The sequence below is a fragment of the Anser cygnoides genome, chromosome 22, assembly GCF_040182565.1.
Source record: "Anser cygnoides isolate HZ-2024a breed goose chromosome 22, Taihu_goose_T2T_genome, whole genome shotgun sequence".
Lineage (NCBI taxonomy): Eukaryota > Metazoa > Chordata > Aves > Anseriformes > Anatidae > Anser > Anser cygnoides.
The window spans coordinates 7238311-7254629 of record NC_089894.1 but is presented as its reverse complement, the minus strand read 5'-3'; the positions used below and the strand labels follow the sequence as shown (position 1 = coordinate 7254629).

At 65.5% G+C, this 16319-nt stretch overlaps 2 protein-coding genes across 2 annotated transcripts; one reads left to right on the top strand and one right to left on the bottom strand.

Annotated features, from left to right (window-relative positions):
* Window positions 1-2817: 2817 nt before the first annotated feature.
* On the bottom strand, window positions 2818-7468 carry P3H4 (prolyl 3-hydroxylase family member 4 (inactive)). The gene is made up of 8 exons (XM_048053215.2): window positions 6913-7468; window positions 5095-5244; window positions 4629-4800; window positions 4425-4553; window positions 4168-4313; window positions 3998-4081; window positions 3725-3866; window positions 2818-3632 (listed from the first exon to the last, which is right to left on the bottom strand). Exons 1-8 carry the CDS (start codon window positions 7396-7398, stop codon window positions 3622-3624), a joined length of 1320 nt encoding a protein of 439 aa, XP_047909172.1. The 5' UTR covers window positions 7399-7468; the 3' UTR covers window positions 2818-3621.
* A 1330-nt stretch (window positions 7469-8798) lies between these two features.
* FKBP10 (FKBP prolyl isomerase 10) lies at window positions 8799-15407 on the top strand. Its single transcript, XM_048053216.2, has 11 exons — window positions 8799-9214; window positions 10898-11043; window positions 11604-11793; window positions 11934-12079; window positions 12157-12346; window positions 12600-12745; window positions 12870-13059; window positions 13234-13376; window positions 13550-13713; window positions 13979-14917; window positions 14954-15407. The coding sequence occupies exons 1-10, from the start codon at window positions 9021-9023 to the stop codon at window positions 14162-14164; spliced, it is 1695 nt and encodes a 564-aa protein (XP_047909173.1). The 5' UTR covers window positions 8799-9020; the 3' UTR covers window positions 14165-14917; window positions 14954-15407.
* Window positions 15408-16319: the final 912 nt, after the last annotated feature.

The window sequence follows — 16319 nt, the reverse complement described above, 5'->3', positions numbered from 1 at the left end:
CCGCCGGCCGTGTTTATCCGCTCGCCATTGGGCGGCGCGCGGCCGCCCCGCCCTTCGCCGGCAGGGGATTGGGCGGAGAGGGAGGTGGGAGGGAGAGGGCGTGGCCGAGAGAGGGAGGGGCCCACCTGGGTGACGTCAGGAGGGCGGGGCCGGGGAGGGCGGGGCTTGGCGGGGCGGGGCGGGGCGGGGCCGGGGGGGCCGGGAGGGGCTGGGGGGGGGGGGCGCGGGGACCCCCCCCATGTCCCCGTCCCCCCCCGTGTCCCCCCCAGACCCGGCTCTCCCCAGCCACCCCTCCCGACCCCCCCCCCCCCACCTGCAGCACCCCTGGGTGCCGGATCCCGCCCCCCCCCCGGGACCCCCCCCAGCACCATCCACAATTTATCGCATGTCCCAAAACCAGGCGGTTTCACACCAAAACCAGCCAGGAGCATCCCGGGGGGGGGGGGGGGGCAGGGTGTGGGACCCCAGCGGGCTCAGCACCCCTGTGTCCTATGGGAGGGGGGGGTCTTTTTGCCCTCCAAAGTGCCCCCCCACACACACCGGGGGGGGGTTGGCCCCATGGAGACCAAACCAGCCGGGTTTCACCCCAAATTGTGTCCGAGCCGGTGCGAAACGAAGCACTGAGGGCGCAGGGCCCGGCAGGGTGGCGGAGGGGCTCGAAGGCCAGGAGGGGGGGACGGGGAGGGGGGCCTGGCCCCCCCCGACCCCATACCCAGCGGGGCAGGGGGCACGAGGGCAGCCCCCGTTCCCCAAAATGTCCCCTGGCTGCGGCCACACGGCGGTGACACCGCGGCCGAATCCGGCCTGGTTGAGGGCATCCGCGTTCCCCAGGCGCAGGGAAGGGGAAACTGAGGCAGGAGCAGCAGCAGCAGCAGTAACAGCAGTAACAGCAGCAGCAGCAGTAACAGCAGTAACAGCAGCAGCAGCAGCAGCAGCAGCAGCGAGAGGCGCCGGGGCCGGGCTGGGGCGGCTGCCGGCAGCTCCCTGCGTCACCTCCGTCCCGGCCCAACTGGTCCAGCCGGGCCCCGCCGCCGCGTCCCGGCTCACCCGCTGCCGCCGGCCCCGGGCGAAGCCTCCGCCACGCAGCGGCCGAGTCACCGGCGAGCACCCGGCCGGCACCGGGGCACGGCCCAGCCCACGGTTGGGGGGGTCCCCAGGATGCAGCCCCCCTCGGGGTTTGGGGTCTGTTGAGGTTTGGGGATGCACCCTGCGCCCCCCGCTACCAGCCCCCGGGCGACCCTCGGCTGCAGCTGGCCGCGGGTACAGGCTGAGGTGGGAAATCGGGGTTCCCGGATGGAGGCGAGGGACAAAACAACCTGCAAGAAAATGGGATTTGGTTTCCTTTGGTTTTTCTTTTTCTTTGGTTTATCTTGGGGAGCCAGAGCACGACGAGAGCGCTGCCGGCACGAGGAGGAGAGGGGCACAGAGGGCGGCACGGCACGGCACGGTGGCATGGAACAGCCCAGCTGGGACAAGGGGCAAAAATCCTGACCAAATTCCTTCTTGGTCAAGGTGAGGGGCCGCAGGGAAGCCCAGCGTGGTGCTGCACCCCGGCACGTCCCCACCAGCCCAGCGCTGCCGTCCCCGCATGCCATGGGACACGGAGGCCACGACACCGCGCTCCCAGAGCCATCCTGCTCGGTGCTGCGGCTCCGCATTTCCAACCTGTGCCCCCCTTTCCACCCCTGAGGGCAGCTCCTGCTGCGGGTTGGAGCAGGAAAGGACCACGGGGACCCCGATTTGGGGCCGCAATGGGTTTCGCCCGCTGCTGGCGGAGAAGTGGGTGCAAGGCGCCGTGTCCCCGGGGCTGGCGAGGGGACGCCCTGCCCGGGCGTGCGTCGCAGCAGGGTGGAGGCCCCCGGGCCCTGCGCCGCCCTCGCCCGGCGTGCCGGGGAGATAAAGCAGCCTTTGCCCCCCCCTGGGGACACGACGCCAGCGCTGAGCCGGGCGCTTCCCGGCGGCCGCACCCCGCCGGGTGGCCGTGACCCATCCGTGACAAACCCTGCTCCTCCCGGGGGACAACCAGGGCCCTGCCCGGCGCATGGGTGCCATGCAGCCGCTCCTACCACCGGCGCTGCCTTCCCCTTAGCTCTGCCCGCCCGCTGCCTCCTGCGCCCCCAAAGCCTTCCCCGCAGCTCTGGGGGCTCAGCACCGCGCCCCCCCCCCCCAGCCCGGCTCAGGGTGGGCAGAGCTGGGGACGCCCTGGTGCAAGGGGAGCTCGGTGGCAGGGTGGGGTGCTGGCAGCCTCCCCGCCGCCCCCTTCGCTCCTTTCCCTTCCCTTCCCTTCCCTTCCCTCCCCCGGGGCCAACGCTATGATTCAGCCTCTCGGTTTCAGTCCTCGCAGCCAACTTCCAAGGGGAGCAGAAACGCGCCCGGCTCAGCAGGGAGGAGCGAGGCGGCCGCACGCTGCCTGCCCCTGGACGCCCCGTGCCCAGGGCGGGCACGGGCTTGTCGGCAGCGATGCAGCCCAGAACGGGGCCATCCTGCCCTGCCGCTCAGGACCAGCATCAGGGGGTGCTCATCGCGTGCCTCAGACAAGCAGCAGGGTGACGAACCCCAAGGACCGGTATTGGGGTGATGCGTGCAGCCCCCTCCCCAACCGACCACCAGATGCTGCACGTGCTACTGGGGTGATGCACGGTGCCTCCAGCCACACCTGGCACAATTCAGGGGGTCCCAGCCCCCCCCAGGCATCCCCCTGCCCTTTTTTGGGGTCTTCCCTGCTTTGCTGGGGCACCCGGCACCCCTGCCTGCTGTGGGGCCTCTCCTACCACGGGCACACCCCAGCTCCAGGGAGCCCCAAGGCAGAGGCAGCTGTCAAAAGACCGGTCCGGATTTTATTAAAAGTTCAGCACCAGTAAAATAATAATTAAAAAAAAAAAAAAAGCAACTGTGCAAGACGGGAAGTATTAAATTAATGGAGCTTAAGGCTACGGAGGGCTGGCGTGGTGAGAGTTCAAGGCACACGCGGGGCACGGGCGATGCAGCCCCTCCAGGCTGCAGCCACGCGCTGGCACGGGGATGCTGCAGCACCGGGATCCCTTCTGCAGCCCCGGGACCCCCGCTGCAGCACCAGGACCCCCGCTGCAGCACCGGGCCACGGGCTCTGAGGGGGTCCAGGGCTCTGCGAGCTGCTGGTGGGATGCTGGAAGCCCCAGGGCAGGAGCCCCGGCTGAGCTCCGAGGATGCCCAGGACCGACGTGCGTCGCACCCAGCGCAGGGAAACCCACTGAACGCCTCGTGACAGCACAAGGGTTGGGTCCCGGCACCCATCCACGGCTCCTGGGGAGGAGCCAAGTGGGGACGGCAAACCCCAGTGCTGTGGGGGACCGCTGGCACCAGGGCTCCTGGGGACATCGGGGACGGGTGGCTCAGGGGGGCACCCTGCCAGGCACGGTGGTGCGGAGGTGCCACCACTCCACCGCTGGGACTCGGGGCAGCGGATGTCCAGGAGGCAGAGGCAGCCCTGCGGTGGGCACCGGGCAGGATCAGCCCTTCCCGGTGAGCCTGAGTTTCTGTGCAGCAGCTGGCAGGAGCCTGAAGCCCGGCGTCCCCAGGATGGCATCGCTGGGCCACCACCGTCCAGCTCCGTCAGGGCCGGGGTCCCCTTCGCCTGGCTCATCAGAGGCTCTCTGCAAACAAGGAGGGCTCGGTGGCACCGGGGGGCAGGCAGCGGCCACCCTATGCCCCAAGGCACGATCCCCCCGGCCCCGGCATCAGGAACCTTCGTCAGCTTTGTCCCCCTTGGTCTTGGGCTCCTGCCACCACTCCGCGAAGAAGCCTTCCTCGTAGTCGCCTTCGCCCTCAAACTCGCCGTCCGAGGGCAGGTCCCGCGGGTCCGGCTCCTCGCCGTCGTCCACCTCCATCTGCAGCACGGGACGGGGAGGAGGAAGCAGCGCGGCCAAATGTGCGCCTACTACGGCCCCTTCTGGGGTCAGGCCCCCAAGGAAGGACCCAAAAGCACCCAAAAGTGCCCCAAGCCAGGGCCGTCACCTACCTCATCATCAGCCTGCAGGTACTGCCTGGCGAAGTCCAGCATCTTCTTCTGGGCGGCTGTCCGGTTGTAGTAGCGCACGGCTTCCTGGGCACGGGGGGGGAGCAGGGGCCACGTCAGCCCCCCCAAAATGCCCGAACCACAGGGTGGGGGCCTGGGGGGGGGGCTCTCACCGGCCGGGGCTCGAAGTCCTCCTCCTGCAGGTGCCAGCGCTCGCGGTGGAAGCGGTAGTAGACCAAGTTCTGCTGCATCACCGCATCGTCCGGGTCGAAGAGCATGTAGCTGGAGACGCTGCGCACCGCGTCCCGCACGTCGTTCACTGCGGGGAGCAGCGGCGGCGTGACACGGGGAAGGGTGACACGGGGTGGGGGGGTGACACCAGCACACCCCAGGGGGTGTGCTGCCCCCCCAGCTCCCGGCTGGCACTCACGCTTGTAGTAGGCGAACTGCAGGTAGTGGTACATGGTGGCCACGAACTTCTCCACGAAGTAGCCGCCCACGTTGGGGGTCAGCTCGGTCTCGCAGTCCACCTTGCACTGCAGCACGCTCACAAAGTGATCTGGGGAGAGGTGTCAGAGGCGGGTTTTGTGCCCCAAACCGGCCCCCCAGCCCCACCGCCTGCCCACCCACCCACCTGCGATGGCGGGGTAGAAGTCCTTGAACTCCTGCAGCTCGTAGGCACCCTCGCAGCCGGCCAGGCAGTCCTCGTACGCCTTGTAGTACTCGGCCAGCGCCTGCTCCATGTCGGCTGCGCTGCTCCGGAAATCCCCGTTGTTGTACAGCTTCACCGACCGCACGAAAATCGGCTGCAGGGGACCGAGAGGGCTCCGCTCATCTCCTCGCCGAGCGCTGAGCGCGGTGCCCAGCCCCACGCCGGGTGGCGCAGACACCAGACCTGCCTTGCTCCCCCGGGCACAGCTTCATCCCAGGCACCGGCCCCACAGAGATGCTTTTTTGGGGGCAGGAAGGTTGGCAAGCCAGGGCTCAGCTGGGCTCGATGCCTCTCTGTTCAGCAGGATGGGCTTCGCCAGCCAGGCACGCACCGAGCTCCCGTCCCCACGGGGTGTCCCTGTCCCACCCCAGCCCCGTCCCCCCCTCACCTCATAGGGCTGAGCCTCCAGGTCGACGAGGTACTCGTCCACATCCACCATCGTCCTGTAATAGTTCAGGTACTTCAAGGTCATCTCGTGCTTGGGGTTCTTCTGCAGGAAGGTGTGAGCAGCGGACACCGCCTTCTCGATCTTGTTGGACTGGGGAGAAGAGGAAGAGCGGGGGCATGGGGGACGGGCTGGCGGGGGCAGCCGGGGCGATGCTGCAGCTGCGGGGGCTCGGCACCCAGCACCACAGCCCAGCCAGAGCCCCAGGGCAGCACAGGGAAGTGGCCCAGGGCAGAAGGCTGCTCCTCAGCAGGGGATAGCCCAGTGCCCACGGTGCCAGCCCCAAGCCCAATCGTCCCCTGGCAGCAGTGGCTGGACAGGATGCAGGACCACAGACAAGGCAGATAAATCCAGCTGATGCAACCGCTTGTATTGAGACGTGTCAGCCTCTCTCCCCGTGTCCATGGTGGGAGCAGGGACGGCTCTGCCCCTCGGGGACCCCCGTGTCCCACCGGCAGCGATCCACGTGGCTCGGGTTTGTCCCACGTGTCCCCTCTTCTCCAGCACTGCCGCCAGCCCAGCGAGCTGCCCCCACGCTTCTGCTGCTTTTCTGAGCTCTCAGGTTGCAATTTCGGGGAATTGAGATTGGGGGGGTTGGACGAAGCATCCATTACATGGATTTTAGCCAGAGCAACCGAGAGGAAAACACATTAAGTATCTAGGCCAGGCTGTCCCCTCGTCACTGCCAGGTCAGGGGGGCAGCAGCGCCGAGGACTAAAGCAGCCTCTGCACCAGCAGCCAGCCCAGCCCGCGGCGCTGCGGGGGCCCAGCACACTCGTGGCATCTGGGGAGGGACAGCGTCCCCTGCCAGCACAGCTCTGGCAAGGGAGGACACCTCAAACCGACCCCTCCACGTGTGCACCGTGAGCCTGGGCAAGCGCCTCTCCCCGACGGAGCATCCCGACACGCGTCCTGCAGTGGTCAGCACTGCTGGATCCGCCAGCTCGGGCCATGCTCCACCAGCTGGGGCGGCTCCTCTGTCCCCCTCCCCAGGCAATGCTCTGCCCCGCTGGGGGGCCTTGGGGACGTCTGGGTACAGCAGCAATGCCAGAGGCAGAACGTAGGCACTGCTGACCTGGAGAAATTCCGTATCTCCCAGGAAAACCTCTCCATGTGGGCCAGGGGCACCCACGAAGAGCTGTGCAGGGGGATGCTCGTACCCACAGCAGGATGGGGGACATGGGGAGCCCCCAAGAAACCCCCAGAAGGGGCTGCGAGAGGAGGGGACCAGGGCCATGCAAGGCTGTGGAGGGGGGCAGCCACGAGGGCCCCCAGATGCAGGCACACCCCCTCACATCCTGCCTGATGCGTCCCAGATGCCGCTGACGTGCCACGGCGCAGGGGCAGGATGGAGGAGCCCGGGGAGGGGGGATGCCAGGCGGGGGGTACGGGGTGGGGGCTGCAGGACGGGGAGCGCAGCGGGATGCAGGATGGACGGGAGCGGGATTTTGGGGGGGGGGGTGCAGAGTGGAGATGCGGGATGGGGCGATGCAGGATGGGGGTGTCCACGGGGAGGCGCAGGATGAGGGGCGCAAACTGGGGGGGGTGCAGGGCTGGGGTGTGGGACAGAGCCGCAGGATGAGAGGCAGAGGAGGGGGCTGTGCAGGATGGGGGGGGGGAAGGAGGTGAGGGCAAGACCAGAGCGCTGCAGGACGCCCACTCCCCCCCCCCAAATCAGGGCAGCCCCCGGCTCCCCGCACGCCCCCTGCGCGCCCCGTTGCGCGGCATTTGCGCCCCCCGCGGGCCGCCGCGCCGCCTCACCTTGAAGAGCGCGTAGTGCAGGTACTGGTAGGGCAGGCGGCGCTGAAAATCGCGCAGCGTCTGCGCGGGGGGGTAGCGCAGCTGGAAGACGGGGAGGCCGCGCTTGCAGGCGCGCAGGCAGCCGGCGCGGCGCAGCAGCCTCCCGAAGAGCTGCAGCTCCCGCTCCCACTCCCGCTCCGCGGGGTCCCCCTCGGCGGGGGGGTCCTCGGCGGGGCCCCCCTCGGCCGCGCAGCGGCGGTGGCAGTGCGCTTCGCTGTCGCGCAGCAGGCGGTGGAGGCGCAGGCTGGCCTCCAGCTCCCGGGCGCTCTCCGCCCAGTGCGCGCCCGCGTATTGCGCCAGCGCCCGGGCGTATGCGCGCTGCAGGGGCTCCAGCGCGGCTGCGGGAAAGCCGCGCACGCTGTACTCCTCGTACTGCGCCGCGCAAGGCTCCTCCGCCACCGCCGCCAGCAGCAGCAGCAGCGGCAGCGCCAGCGCCGCGCCGCCCATCCCCGCAGCCGCCGCGCAATTGCCCGCGCAGCGCCGCGCAGCGCCCCGCGCAAGGGGCGGGCGGGCGGGGAAGGGGAAAGGGGAAGGGAAGGAAGGGGCGGTGCGCCCCCGCCGGGCGCGCAGGGTCTTAGTGCGGCTCTGCGCGGCTGGCGCAAGGCCCGCGGGGGGCTGCGCGCTGCGCGCAAGGAGGAGCGAGGGGTCGGGGAGGTGCTGGATGGGGGGCGGGGGGGGATGCGCCCTCTGCTGCGCCTCCCCGGGGATGCGCCCGGAGCGGGGGGTGCCGGGGTGAGCTGGGGGCTGCAGCTCCTGGGAAGGCTCCGGGGTGCGCTCGGGGCTGTTTGTGCGCAGCTTTTTCCCTCCCCGGCCACGCCGTGCCCGGTTCTTGTTTCGCTGCTGGCTAGTGGCGAGCTGGCGGCCGCTCGCCCTGCACCGTGCCAGACCCCGGGGCTGAGCCGCGCCAGGCCTCGGCACGGCCGCTGGCCCCAGCCCAAGCCCAGAGCGTCGCTGCCGCTGGACAGTGGCTCTGAGAGCTGCGGCGGCACAGGGCAGGAGCCAGGGAGCTGCTGAGATTCTTGGCTCTGGGGCAGAGGCCGTTAGCAGTGCCCAGCACCTCCCTGCAAACGAGCAGCTCGCCAGCACGCCGGCTGGGATGCCAGCCCGTTGGGATGCCAGCCCCCTGAGTAAGCGCTCACACACCCCAGAGTCAGACCCTGACCCTGCTGTGCTGTGGGGAGAGCCCCGAGTCCCCCCAAGCCATGCCAAGGTGGCTTGGCCCAGGCACGGACCCTCAGGGACTCACAGAGCACCCTAGGTCTGGGCTCTGGGCAGCTGATGCTGCTCTCTTTGAGCCTCTGCTCTCAGCAGCAGCACCACCGTGCCTCCGGGGGGCTGGGATTTGGTTCAGATCCAGAGCCTGTCATATTTCCTACCTGGGGCTTGCAGAGGACCCTTACCACAGCGCCCGACTTTTGCCAGCAGTTTGGGGGGACAGGAGGGATGTGGGGCAACACGTGTACGAGCACTCGATGCCACTCCTATCTGTGAAAGTCTGCTACAGGGACAGTTTCACATTTTTAATCATTGCCATTCAGTAAAAGATCTGTCAGCGGCAGACTGAAGAGCAGTAGGTGTTATTAAAACCGTTAATTCCTTGTATTTACTATTGCTAAGTGCTGGGGGCTGAGGAGCAGCGTCCTGAGCCGTGGGTGCTGGGAGGAGCGCAGGCAGCACTAGGACCCGGAGCGGCTGCTGGGATGGGACCTCCAGCTGCACAAACTTGCATCCAAATAGGTCTCTTCAGCTTTTTCCTTTGCAGAAAGAACTGCCTAGGGAAAAAAAAAAAAAAAAAAAAAGATAGGGGGGTAAGGGGGGGAAGTCCTGACGTGGAGCTTTGCTGCTGCGACTTTTTCCGCCTGCCCCACTGCCGCCGGCTCGGGGAATTGCCCCGGCGGTGCAGTGGGGAGGCTGGTGGAGGGCAGCACGGCTGGGCCCCGTTACACGTGTACAGAAATGCAGCTGGGCCGGGCTGAGCTCGCATCGGCGCGGGAGAGGGGCCGGGGAGGCCCCACCTCTGCGCCTTCCCCTCCGCTGAGCCTTTCCACCGGCCGCAGCCTCCCAGCGCCATGGCCTTGGGCAGCCTCGTCCTCCTCCTGAGCCTCCTGGGGGTCCTGGGGCTGGGCGACCCCGGCCCCCTGGAAGACGTGGTGATAGACAGATACTATATCCCCAAAATCTGCCTGCGGGAAGTCCAGATGGGGGATTTCATTCGCTACCACTACAATGGGACCTTTAAAGATGGCAAAAAGTTTGACTCCAGGTATTGCCCTTGGTTCTTTACCAGCTGCATGCGGCGCCAGCCGGGGCTCCCCGGCCGCCCCACGCGGTGGGGAATCCTGCATGCTGCCCCCAGCCCCCCTGCGTGTCACCCCACTGCAGCCCCAAGGGCCAGGGGATGCTTGTTCCCGTCAGCCCCGTGCCTGCATTGCTCGGTGCCCCGCAGCTTTGACCCCAAGGGGGGATTTTGGGGGTGCCTGTGGTGGGGCTGAGACCCGGGTGGCCCCAAGGGAGCTGCCCAGGACGGCACAGCCCGGCTGGGGCTGCAGCCCCCAGCCCAGCCCCGTTTCTGAGCCTGCAGCCCCCGGGTACAAGCCCATCTCAGGCAGGGGCAGGATCAGGCCCTAACTGAGATGCTTTGCACTCCAGGCGTGTGCTTGCATGTACTGCACAGGCAGAGAAAATACCTGAAGCACTTTGAGACGTGGCAGCGGCGAAATCCCTTCGTTACCTAACAGGCTTCGGTTCTTGCTGGTCGTAAATTTCCTCGCCTGTGCACTGATCCTGCTCTGCTCACGCTGGTTATAAACCAGGGTTTATGATGGTGCAGTTCCTGATCTGCACCAAGGCGAGGAGGGGTAGGATCAGGCACAGGGCAAAAGCACAGGACCAAAGGGGGCTGTGCTGGAGCTCAGCCCCAGCCCAGCTCGGGAACAAAAACTTTCCAGCTGGGCATTCTTCAGACCCCTGAAAAGCAGAGGGATTCTGCTCCTGGCTCAGCGTGTCTCGATTTTCTTGCAAGCGTGAATGGGAGAGAAAGTAAATCAGCCACGCGCTGCCACTCCTGCTGCTGCAAGCCCCAAACGCGATGGGAGCCTGGGGAATTCTGCTGCTAAAATAATTCTTTGTCCTGAGGACTGCAGCGTGCTTCCAGGAGAAGCATTCACTGCACATGAAACGGGATGAAGGGTTTCCCTTTATCTGAACGGGCCCCCAGCTGCTTCCCGGAGCCTGTGTTTTGAGATTTAAAAAAAAAATAAAAACAAATTTGCAGTTTAAAAACGAGGCCTGGGACTTCTTCTTTCCTCCTCGCTGCAAACGTGGCACACGCAAAATTACAGGGAAGCAACAGCAAGCCCGGCAGCTCGCAGACCTCCAGGCCAGATTGCCGTGCGAAATTTGCGAGGATATTTATGTGTTCAGCCCCAAATAAAGTCATTTCCTGCCTCCTCTGCACCCGCAGGGCCTGATCCTGCACTCCCCCACCTCCGAGGGTGCAGGCCAGAGCCCCGGTGGGTGTCGAGGGAGGCCGCTGCACCGCGGGCAGGGCAGGATTGATCCCTGGGAGCTCCGTGCTTGCTGCGGGGTCGGGGCGTGGGCTCTGTCTGCACCTGGGGACCTGGATGGGGTTGGGGGGGCCCCGATCCCAGCGAGACGTGGGGGAACCTCGAGCCTGGTGCCCTGAGACAGGGGCTGGGGGATGCTTCGTTACCGTGAATTGCAGACCTGGGAGAGAGCCCAGGCTTAGCAGGGGTACCGCACAGCCCACCGTCAGCCTTGCCGTGGGGTAGGAGATTTGGGCACGTTTTTGGCTAAAAAAGCACATTTGCAAAGCTACAAATTCAGCGTGGGTGCTCAGGGCGAGGCGGAGGGAGCTGCTCAGCCCCGTGGGTTACAGTCTGCCCTTCAGCGCACGGTGCTGACGGGTCTGTCCCTTCGCCCCCAGCTACGACCGAGGGGCCACGGTGGCCGGCGTGGTGGGCGTCGGGCGGCTGATCACCGGCATGGACCGGGGGCTGCAGGGCATGTGCGTGAACGAGCGGCGTCACCTCATCGTGCCCCCCCACCTGGGCTACGGCAGCATCGGCGTGGGTAAGGGGCTGCGGGGGGACGGAGGGGGCAAACCTGCAAAGCTCGCGTTGTGAGGGGGGGGATGGAGAATTGGCACCCACCCGGCAGGCGCTGGGGAAGGATGAAGCCATTGCTGGGACGCTAAAAAGTGAGCATGAGTGGTGCCTGGGCAGGGCTTTGCAGGGAAGGATGGTCTCTGTGCATGCACCGTGCTGCTTTCCAGGGTGGACACGGGGCTAACACCTGGTTTCCCTGCAAAGAAAACCCCACAGCAGCGTTTAGGGCACCCCCAAAAGCCCAGCAATTGCCTTCCCCCATGCAAAAATGTCTCCATGGAAGCCACTGGAAGGGTTTGAGCTCAGAGCTGCACCAGGCAGGTTGGGTCCCCATCCACCAGCACCCTGCAGGAGCTCAGGGACAACAGGCATTAGGGGACAAAGGTCCTCCCTTGTCCTGCTCGGTGGAAGTGGGAGGGAAGATGCCACATGTGCTTCAGAGCTCTGCGTTTGCGTGCAGCAGGGCTGCCACCCTTGCCTTGCTCTTCCCTAACCCTCTCTCTGCCCTCGCTGCCGCCCCTTTAGCGGGGCTGATCCCCCCAGACGCCACCTTGTATTTCGACGTGGTCATGCTGGACATCTGGAACAAGAACGACAAGCTGCAGATCACCACCCTGTCCAAACCCGAGCACTGCAACCGCACGGTGGAGAACTCGGACTTCGTGCGGTACCACTACAACGGCACACTGCTGGATGGCACCCCCTTCGACTCCAGGTACGGGGTGCCGGCACTGGGGGCACGGGGAACGGTGGGGACCGGGGGATGCTGGCCTGGGGCAGGACTTGGGAGCCCCCCGGTCAGGCTGGGGGGGCTGGCGTGGCCCCAAAGCCGTTCTCCTCGTTCCCCCTCATCAGCTACAGCAAGGACAGCACCTACGACACCTACGTGGGCACCGGGTGGCTGATCAAGGGCATGGACCAGGGGCTGCTGGGCATGTGTGCCGGGGAGAAGAGAAGCATCATCATCCCCCCGTTCCTGGCCTACGGGGAGAAGGGCTATGGTAAGCCAGGCATCACCCCATTGAGCCTGCTCGGGGAGCGGGACCCCCATCCAGGCTGACCCGTGCCCCCTCCCCAGGGACCGTGATCCCACCGCAAGCCTCGCTGGTGTTCAGCGTGCTGCTGGTGGACTTCCACAACCCCAAGGACGGCGTCTCCCTGGAGCACCTGGAGGTGCCGGAGTCCTGCAAGCGCAGGGCCGTGACCGGGGACTTTGTGCGCTACCACTACAACGGCACGCTGATGGACGGGACGCTCTTCGACTCCAGGTACGGGGCGAGGAAGCAGGGTGATGCCCCCGTGCACGCTTGGTCCCTTCCCACCCCACATCCAGCAGCAAGGAGAAGCTGGAAAATCCCGAGGAAGCTGGGAGGAGAGGGTGGTAATGAGTATTGAAAAGGATTTAAAAAAAAAAAAAAAGTCATTACCAAATGGAGCGAGGTTTGGTGGGAGCAGGGCCACGTGCTGGGTGCTCGGGCCGGTTCCCTCACCCGACAGCGCCGTGGGCTTCTGTCCCTGCAGCTACTCCCGCAATCACACCTACAACACCTACATCGGGAAGGGCTACATCATCCCCGGCATGGACCAGGGCCTGCAAGGGGTCTGCATGGGGGAGAGGAGGCGGGTGGTCATCCCCCCCCACCTGGCCTACGGCGAGAACGGAGCAGGTGAGGGGCGCGCGGCGCGGACCCGCGGCATCGCTGGGTCGCGCCAGCCCGGCAGAAGGAAAGCAGGGAAGGTTTTTCCCAGCTCCGTGCTCACCCAGCTGAGATCTCGCTGCTCCTCTTCCAGGGGACAAAATCCCCGGCTCAGCCGTGCTCATCTTTGACGTCCACGTCATCGACTTCCACAACCCGGCCGACCCGGTGGAGATTGAGACCGTGTACCGGCCCGAGGGCTGCAACGTCACCACCCGCAACAGGGACTTCGTCCGCTACCACTACAACTGCTCCCTGCTGGACGGCACCAAGCTCTTCTCCTCGTGCGTGCACCGGGACGTCGGCTGCGCGGCCACGGGGCAGCGGGGGGGGGGGGGGGGGCGCAGGATTTCGGGGCACGGGAGGGAAGGTGCAGGATTTCGGTGCGCGGCAGGACCCCCCCCGCTGGGTCCAAGGGGGTTTCTCAGCCGCTTGGTTCTTCTCTGTGCCCCCTGCAGCCACGACTACGGGAGCCCCCAGGAGGTGACTCTGGGGGCCAACAAGGTGATCGAGGGTCTCAACAGCGGCCTCCTCGACATGTGCGCCGGGGAGAGGCGGGTGCTCATCATCCCCCCGCACCTGGGCCACGGGGAGAGCGGAGGTAGGGGAACGGCACCACAGCCACGTCAGCAAAGCAAACCAAGGGTTTCCGAAACCCTCTGGGTCTCCCTCACCTCCGTTTTCCTTGCTGGAGGCTGGAAGGCTTTCGCCCGTCGGGGGCCGGAGGTTTTCTGAGCTGCCCATCAGGTGCGAGAGCCCTCGCTTGTTTTCCAGCCCGGGGGGTGCCAGGCAGCGCCGTGCTCCGCTTCGAGGTGGAGCTGATCTCCATGGAGGAGGGGGTTCCCGAAGGCTACCTCTTCATCTGGCACGGGGACCCGCCGGAGAACCTCTACGAGCAGATGGACCTCAACAAGGACGGGCAGATCCCCGCCGATGAGGTGCCCAAACCTCACGGGGGCTTGTGGGGTGCGGGAGGACATGGGGGGGGGCACGGGGAGCCCACCCATGGGGGCAGCACCCAAAGGATGCTGCTGATCCCAAGCACCTGGGAGCACAAAGGGCCGGGCAGGAAAAACGCCCAGGCCTGGAGCATCGCTGCTGGAAACGGGGTGCAGCAGGGCTGGGGCAGCGAGGCAGCCCCTTCTCTTGTCCCTGCTGCTGCCCGGAGCAGAGCAGCATCCCGTCCCTTCTCCCCCCCTGCAGTTCTCCACCTTCATCCTGACCCAAGTGGCAGAAGGGAAGGGGCGCCTCATGCCCAGCTCCGACCCCGAGAAAGTCATTGCTGACATGTTCAAGAACCAGGACCGCAACCAGGACGGGAAGATCACGGCCGAGGAGCTGAAGCTGAAGTCGGACGAGGACCAGGAGAAGATCCACGAGGAGCTGTGAGGTGCAGCCCCCGCTCCCCCCGGGGACAGGACTGCCCTTTGCCGTGCCACGGCCGGGCTCCCCAGGAAGCCAGCTGGGAACCTGCCCCTGCCCCTTGCAAGGGGCAAAAAAAAAAAAAACAATGTGCCCCCCATTATTTGAGGGGGTTTTGATGTGTTCCTCACGGACAGGAAAACTCACCAGCCCCCAGGTAACGCGCCCAGACCAGAAGGTGGGAAGCACCCACAATCTTGGGCATCTCGGTGCCCCCCTGGGGGGGCAGTGCCTGCATTTCCCCACCCTGCCCCGTGTCCCCCCCCCACGCAGCTCCAGCAAACATCTCCTGCCCTCGGGCTGGACCAAGCCACGCCAGGGCCGTTCCCTCAAGCCTTGCCCCATGTCCCCTCTGCTGTCGGCTCTGCCCCGAGCCTTGCTTCGACCCCTCTGCTCTTGGTGCCCCGCGGGGGGGTCGGGGCAGTGGCACCCCCTCCCCAGGCTGTCCCTGAGCTCCGCTCCCTCGTCCTTGGCCAGCGACTGCACCTCCTGCGATGCCTCTGGGCCCGCGCAGGGAAGGGGGGAGCTTCCCCTCCATCTCCTCGGCAGTATTGCTGTAGTTTAGGGTTGTGTTTGTTTTTTTTTTTTGTGGGTTTTGTTTGTTTTTGTTAAATACACACGTATAAAAATCTTTAAAGGAGAAGAGAAATAAAGAGGGGCCTTCCCTGCTGGTCCCTGCTGCTGGCCCAGCCTCTGCTTCCCCTGGGACACGGGCTGGAGGTGGCTCAGGTTCCCAGGATAAAACCCGGGCTGGAGGCGGCTCAGGTTCCCAGGATAAAACCCTGGTGCCTCACGGGCATCCCCTGCTTCGGTGTCTGGGCCCCTTGGGACAGCTGGGAGCAGATGAACCGCTGCCAGCCTGGAGAACAGGGAAGCCTCTCCTGCCCCGGCCCTCAGGGAGCAGCAGGCTGGTCCTCATCCTCCTCATCCTCCCCACCCCGCGGCCAGGGCCAGCAGGGATCGAGAAAAATCAGCCCGATTTGATTTCGATGCCTAAATGCAGCTAATTTAACGGCGCTCTCAGGTCTGTCCCAGCACGTCCCCATCACCTTCCCGCCGGCTCCGAGAGCTTTTGCACAGCGTGACCTCGCAGAGAGAGATTAAAAAAATGCGAGAACAGAAACTGTGCGAAGGGTCAGAGTGAGCCCCTCTAACGATGACTTCTACGTGGCACCAAATAAACAATTTCAACTGGTTTCCAGAAAGCTTCCCTCTGCGTCAGGTTACTTTGCAATGAAACATTCACGTTTGGCCGGGCAATGGCGCAAGGAGAACTCACCTGGGTCTTTTATTTCCTCTAAGCGAAGGGAGCCTGCGCTGTTCACCAGGTAGATGTTCTCAGCCCACGACACGGAGGGCAGCGAGCGAGCCGAGGGCTGGACCCGGAGCTCGCAAGCCAGAAGGTGCCACCACTCACATGCTGCAGGGGACAGGCTGCGGACCGGGGCTGGACCCTAATATTCCCCAAGCAGCCTTCCCGCAGCTCGCACCGCAAGGTGCAGGTCCCTGCCGTCGGCACAGCAGGCACCAGGGTGGGGTGAGAGCAGTTTCCCACACCAGGGTCTCAATTTGCCGCTCGTAATCAGGGCTGTCAGAGTTTTCCTCTTCATTAACATCATCAGAGGTTCCACAAAAATAAGAGGGCTTCTTTCTACTGCTGCTCCAAGAGCCCAGAACGAGCCCAGCAGTTTCAGATGGAATCACCGTTACCTAAAATGCTCCTCAAAACCCTACACGCCGCAGCTGGCCGCTCCTTCCCGATCCCACCCACGGGCTCCAAACACACCACTCCCAGCCCCAGCCACACCGCAGCGCTTGCCCAAACCCTGCCAGCCCGATGCTCATCAGACAAACTCACTTCTTGTTTTCCGAAGCAATGCCAGATGAGCTCCAGGGAACAGCAGGAACGACTGGAAAAGGTTTTTTTTTTTTACAGCAAAAGCTGTAACACGCTTCCACTCAGTGCTGTGGCTAATGGGGAACCCAATGGATCTGCTCCCCCTACAGCAAGCAGACCTGCCCTGGGAGATGCCGTCCCTTCTCCAGCACATGTGGTCCCCAGCACCCACCTCCCAGAGGTTGCAGACCCTTCCCTTCCCTTCCCTTCCCTTCCCTTCCCTTC

Bases quoted from the DNA above. Each gene is read 5' to 3' on its own strand.
- FKBP10 (XM_048053216.2), top strand. From the start codon at position 9,021: ATGGCCTTGGGCAGCCTCGTCCTCCTCCTGAGCCTCCTGGGGGTCCTG. The intron at 11,044-11,603 runs GTAAGGGGCTGC...CCGCCCCTTTAG, and splicing joins CTACGGCAGCATCGGCGTGG to CGGGGCTGATCCCCCCAGAC. The intron at 12,347-12,599 runs GTACGGGGCGAG...CTGTCCCTGCAG, and splicing joins GGGACGCTCTTCGACTCCAG to CTACTCCCGCAATCACACCT.
- P3H4 (XM_048053215.2), bottom strand. From the start codon at position 7,398: ATGGGCGGCGCGGCGCTGGCGCTGCCGCTGCTGCTGCTGCTGGCGGCG. The intron at 4,314-4,424 runs GTGAGTGCCAGC...TGCTCCCCGCAG, and splicing joins GCAGTTCGCCTACTACAAGC to TGAACGACGTGCGGGACGCG. The intron at 4,082-4,167 runs GTGAGAGCCCCC...CCCCGTGCCCAG, and splicing joins AGGACTTCGAGCCCCGGCCG to GAAGCCGTGCGCTACTACAA.